The following is a 5,939-nucleotide window of genomic DNA, read 5'->3' on the forward strand; positions in this document are numbered from 1 at the left end:
GATGGGTGCTGCACCAGATGACCTGGCCTCCACAGTCACCGGACCTGAACCCAATCCAGATGGTTTAGGGGTGAGCTGGACCGCAGACAGAAGGCAAAAGGTCCAACAAGTGCTAAGCATCTCTCGGAGAACTCCCTCAAGACTTTTGGAAAACCATTTCAGGTGACTACCTTTTGAAGCTAAGAGTGTGCAAAGCAGTAATCAAAACAAAAGGTGGCTACTTTGAAGACTTAGAATATGACATATTTTCAGTTGTTTCACACTTTTTTGTTATGTATATAATTCCATATATAATTCCACATGTGTTAATTCATAATTTTGATGCCTTCAGTGTGAATCTACAATTTTCTGTACTTGTATATATATATATATATAATTTTGATAAAAATCTCATGGTATGAAACCCTATGTGAGATTAATTTAGATTCTCCCACGGGGATAAACTCAATATTCCCGCGGCCCTTCATACGACACGCGATTTGGAAATTATTTAAAATTATTCTGTTGAGGGTTTTTACAACACTCTGTCTTTCTATTGTTTGCTTCAAATTTTTTAAGACGCGCCCACGTTCAGACGGTCGGCTATGATTGGCTGGTTTAGATTTTAGTTGCATCCTCTTTCTCTGAGAGTCTATTCTTATTGGTCGATGACTGCTGTGACTGACGTCATCGTGTGGAATGCCCATTCATCGGTGCAAGTTGGGCGTTGGACTCCGCATCTTATTAGTAACCAGGGAAATTCCTCCATTTTCAGTGCGGTCTACTTGGTCTCGGTCATTTGGCAATAAATAATTAATAATAATTAAAAAAATAATACTAGCATTTTCCAGGGGTTTTTCTACACTGTTCTTCTCCGAGATTGGATTTGCTCTCTACTTTTAGTGGGCTTGTTGGCTAGGTGTTTTATTCGAAGGAAGAAGCTTGTTGCTCTTTGTTCTGTATTGGGATCTGTTGAGCTCTTTGTTGGAGTGAAAGCATGGGAGCGCAATTCTCCAAGACAGCTGGAAAAGAAGAAACGGCTGCAGAAACACCTGGGGAGGCTGCAGCTTCACTCTCACCCTCCAAAGCTAACGGACAGGTAAAAACCCGGCTATTTAATGAGAGAAGTAATTTATGTTTGGTGTTTGTTTTACGAATAACGTTACTTACGCGGAGTTCCTGCTAGAAGCCCAGCATCCAACAACCAAACAAATTAAACCGCAAGAGGCTTTGTCCATTTTAACGACGCATATTTAATTATGACCGTAACATATGTTTAATTTTTCACAAATTTTTGTAGCTTACTGCTTTACATTAGTAATGCAGTTTTTTTTTTCCAGAGAAGCCTTTGTTTAGAATTGAGGAGCGTTTAATTTTTTGTGGAGAATTGGAAATGCGAATTAAAGATGATTTATGTAAACAAAACGGGAGATGTGGAGAATAATTTAGTTTGTATTAGCATTTATGTTTTGCCGTCTTGAAAATGATATTTCAAGGGGGAAGCGCACTGGGCTTGATTGTTGGAGTAACAATGGCTCGCCACACCTTTAGTCACATATGCTCGATAGACGCTTCAGAATCACTGTGGAACTGTGATCCACTGGTGGAAGCCACATATGAGCAATTAAAACGGTTCCGATTATTGTTGCATTAAGTTGTGACGTGCGAGATGAGATTCAATAATTAGATGTGTCGTTCGTTAACGAATCGTTCTGTTTGAACGGATCTTTTAGGTGAACGGATCGTTCTCGTTCACGCAATCCACTGACTCATATTTCTCGTTCACTGAAGTGCCTCCCTCCACAGCAAGCGGCGCTATTAGCAGCGCATGCGCAGCTCGGTGAACCGAGTAGCTCCGTGAACTGTTTCATCCTGTCAAATGCCCCGTTTCCACCGCAGGAACTTTACCCAGGAACTAGGGACTTTGGCCTGGTACTCGGTGTGTTTCCACCGCAGGAACTAAATAAAGTTCCAGGTAAAATAAATGCCCCTCAGAAAGTCCCTGCTGGCAAGGTGGAACTTTTTCAAAGTTCCGGAACTTTCGGGGGCGGGACTTGGCCGCTAAACATCCTGATTGGTTGAGTTCACGCAGCATTGGTTGAGTTCAACCACCATTTATTCGGATCAACATTTTCAAAATATTACTGTTATTGTGTCATGAAATGTAATTTTAAAATTATTTCTGGCGAGAATGTAGTTGTTTAAAACTCAAATCTGTGGTTTATTTATAAAGACAGCGCCTATTTAAAAATGTGTTTCGCCGATCTCAGAGACGGTGAGCTCGAAGCGATCAGCGAGAGCTCAGTGATCATCTATCCACCGAGAAGCAGCCTCACCTCGGCTAGACCTTCTGATATGTGCCGCTGGCTCTGATGTCTCTTTACTGGTTAAACATAAAATATAATTCGTTTTGGGTAAATCTAACAAGTTATCTTTGGTCTGTATTCAATTTATCTATTATATCTATGTTCAAATAAAAAAATAAAAAAGGCAAATCTATATAATATTTCGTTTCGTTGTAATGGCTGTATATATACACATATCCCTGAACTAAGTACTACATTTCTGCAGCTGTTATTATGCTTAAATGAAAACGAAAGGAGGCAGTGGTATTTCATATCCTATTTCGTTTTATTGTAAATATACAGAGAGGAAAATAGTAGCTAGTGATGCACCGAAATGAAAATTCTGTGCCGAAACCGAAAATTTAGGTTGCACTTGGCCGAAAACTGAAGCCGAAAATGGCTTCTTTTAAAAACATATATATATTGCTTGGATTGCTGCATTTAATGGATCTGAATTGAAAAATCACAATATAATAATCAAACTTTTATTAACAGTTACATAACAAAACATAAAATATTTTTTACAATAAATATAAATAATAATTATTCTTCAAGTTTTATGTTCCATCAAATAAAATTGTTTTTTAAAAATTGTGCAAAAAAAATCCACAATTTTGGAGATTTTTGCAGAACAAATGTTACATATTGCAACTTTGGTGTCCTCTCGTATAGGGCTGTCACTTTTGTGAAAAAAAAATCCTGTTCGATTTTTGAGACATAGGCAAAGTGTTCATTGAATCGTTAGTAAATTGCCTATATTTGGCGTTGATCCGTTTTTCAATGCCAAATATAGGCAAATCCACCGACAACTAAACAGGCATTAGGGCGAACGTAAAGAGGGCGCTTGAGACGCGCACAAGTCAGCAATGTGGACTGCCATAACATCAATGAAAAACATTACTGAAGGCTACATTAATATTATGCACTAATAGTCTCTGTGTGTGTGTGTGTGTCAGAACCTGCAGTTGCTGTGTGACGCGCGTTCGCTGCGAGCGTATAGTGACGAGCTGGACGCGCTCCGAGAGAAGGCCGTTAAAATCGATTCCCTGTTTTCGTTTTCGAAACTTGTGTTGGTTGGTCCGATCGATTGTGCAGCTTTTGTGACAAGCTTTTTTTGATTGTGACAGCCCTTTGACACGCTTAATCTTTAATAGGCAGACGCGTGATAACAGCTCGACCGTGAGTGAAACCTAAGCGCTTGCTCACGGATGGGAGGGGCGGGTGACATTCATTTTCGGTTTACGTTTTCGGCTGTTTTTTTTATTTCGGCCCGAAACCGATAATGCCATTTCGGCCGAAAATTTTCGGCGGCCGAAATTTCGGTGCACCCCTAATAGTAGCCATGGTCAACTGACTGAAGTTATCAAGTATATGCTGCTGTTTGCAGATTTACTGGATTTGCGTCGTCGCAGACATCACAATACCGAGTCGAATGCACAAAGTCCGCACTACCGAGAATGCACGTCCAAAATCAGCGCACTTTGTATTGAGAAAGTTCCTGGGAAAAAAAGTTCCTGGTACAAATGTTCCGGGTAATTTCGGTGGAAACGCGGCAAAAGAGTTACTCAACCTCGAGCCAATAGCCTTCGAGTATGAGATGTGACAGAGCATGTGATTTGCTGAATGTAGTGAACGAATACCCCTTCAATGAATGATTTTATATATGAGTCTGAAGGAGATCTAGAGATCTTATCGTTCGTGAATGAAATGACTGACTGGTACACACGTCGTTCGTGAACGAGTTGAATGAACGGATACATGTCGTTTGTGAATGAAATGAACTGCTACATAGCTGAAATGAATGAGAGTAAACTGGGTTAGTCTGCCCTTTAGCATTTCAATCTCGCAAAATGCAAAGCGCAGTTATAGGTACTGTGCACATACGCTTGTTTTCATATTTAGCATACAGAACTCAACGTTTAATCCCCGATTTATGAATCTGAATATATAATATACAAACTGTCTGACCAAACAATGAAAATACTAATTAGGTAAGAAAACCTTGTGCAACTTAATTAGAATTTATATATTGGATGCGATTATGCACACATTTTAATAAAGCCAGATCAGTTTTTGTAACAAGTGAATACGTTCGTTGACATAACACATACACACTCTTTTTTGCCACCTGCTGGCTTATTTTGTGTAATACGAAGAAATGGTCACTGAACAAGTCAGTGAACGATTCTGAACGAATCATTTTGGTGAACGAACTGAAAATGAACGAATCTCTTGAAAGAATCATAATTTCCACCACTAATAATTACGTGCTGATCAGTTGGCAATTTTTTTTTGCCTTTCGGTTCTTTCGAAGCGTTGATTGACAAACGACGCCCACTGGTGTTTGTGGCAGTGTAATGCGCCTCAGACTTTGAGGCTTTGCGTACGAATGCATTTTATTTTTTCACGTAATGGTGTTTGACCATCATATATGTAGATAAAATGGAAGCATTCCCCTTTCAGTGCATAATCGTGGCCTGACTTGGTGGTACTCCTGTTATGCCAGTCTTAATAATGGTTGTCTGATGGTCTGTGTTTTGCTTTAGGAAAATGGCCATGTGGAGGTGAACGGTGATGCATCTCCAGCGGCTGCTGAGGAAAAAGAAGAGGTAACGACAGCTCCAGCTGAGAAGGGAGAAAAGGCTGCGGCAGCTCCAGCTGAGAAGGAGGCTGTGGAGGGAGGTAAAACAAACACAGAAGTGAGTGCATCCACTGAAGAGGAGGCCACAAAAGCTGAGGATGGCGCACATCCGTCCACAAGCAATGAGACGCCCAAGAAGAAGAAGAAACGCTTCTCTTTTAAGAAGTCCTTCAAATTAAGTGGCTTCTCTTTTAAGAAAACCAAGAATGAGACAGGGGATGATGATGGCCGCGAAGAAGCCAAAACCGAGGCAGATGAAGCTGTTGAAGGAGGTGCGTCAGAAGAGAAGGCCAAACCAGTGGAGGAGGCAGAATCCAAACCAGAGGAGAAACCAGTAGAGGAGCCCAAGGCTGCCAGTCTTGCCCCTGAGGAGTCCAAAGAGGAGGAGAAACCTGCAGAGCCAGCAGCGATAACAGAGCCTGCTCCTTCTAAGAATGAAGCACCTGTAACAGAGGAATCCACTCCCACTGTTCAGGAAGCAGAATCCAGTCCAGAGGTCCTTGCAGAATCTGCCACAGATTAAAATGCACAGTGCAGATCAGAAGAGAAGGGGGTGGGGGGTGGGGGGGGGGGGGGGGTTGATAGCAAAAAAAAAAAAGAAAAGATAATCAAGGCATATTTCCCTGTTGTACAGTGGAGTGGTCCCAGGTTATGAGATGTTGGAGAACTTTGTTTGCAACAAGGAATATTTTAAAGCTTTTTAGTCTTTACTTTTTTATATTCCCCCTCTCCCCAAACCTAAATCTGCCCTTGTGGCTATTCTAGGAGCTGTGAAAATGGGTGGCCAAGTTGAATAATACAGAAAATGTTACATTTGTATATATATTTTTTTATTTTGCATCAGTATTAATAGTTTTCATTTGTTATTGTTTTTCGTTTCGCATTTTTAAACAAAACTAAACAATGTAAACATTTATGAAAATGTATAGACATGTCTGTGACTGAAAGGCAGCTGGTTCAGTGGTCGAAGAGGT

General features: G+C 40.6%; 1 protein-coding gene across 1 annotated transcript; it reads left to right on the top strand.

Moving 5' to 3' along the window:
* Positions 1–839: 839 nt before the first annotated feature.
* LOC132091956 (myristoylated alanine-rich C-kinase substrate-like) lies at positions 840–5,518 on the top strand. Its single transcript, XM_059498022.1, has 2 exons — positions 840–1,078; positions 4,871–5,518. The coding sequence occupies exons 1-2, from the start codon at positions 977–979 to the stop codon at positions 5,486–5,488; spliced, it is 720 nt and encodes a 239-aa protein (XP_059354005.1). The 5' UTR covers positions 840–976; the 3' UTR covers positions 5,489–5,518.
* Positions 5,519–5,939: the final 421 nt, after the last annotated feature.

Source organism: Carassius carassius, chromosome 18 (assembly GCF_963082965.1).
Source record: "Carassius carassius chromosome 18, fCarCar2.1, whole genome shotgun sequence".
Classification (NCBI taxonomy): Eukaryota; Metazoa; Chordata; class Actinopteri; order Cypriniformes; family Cyprinidae; genus Carassius; species Carassius carassius.

Excerpts from the sequence above, each read along its gene's own strand:
- LOC132091956 (XM_059498022.1), top strand. The coding sequence starts at position 977 with ATGGGAGCGCAATTCTCCAAGACAGCTGGAAAAGAAGAAACGGCTGCA. Across the intron at positions 1,079-4,870 it reads CCTCCAAAGCTAACGGACAG|GAAAATGGCCATGTGGAGGT; the intron begins GTAAAAACCCGG and ends GTTTTGCTTTAG.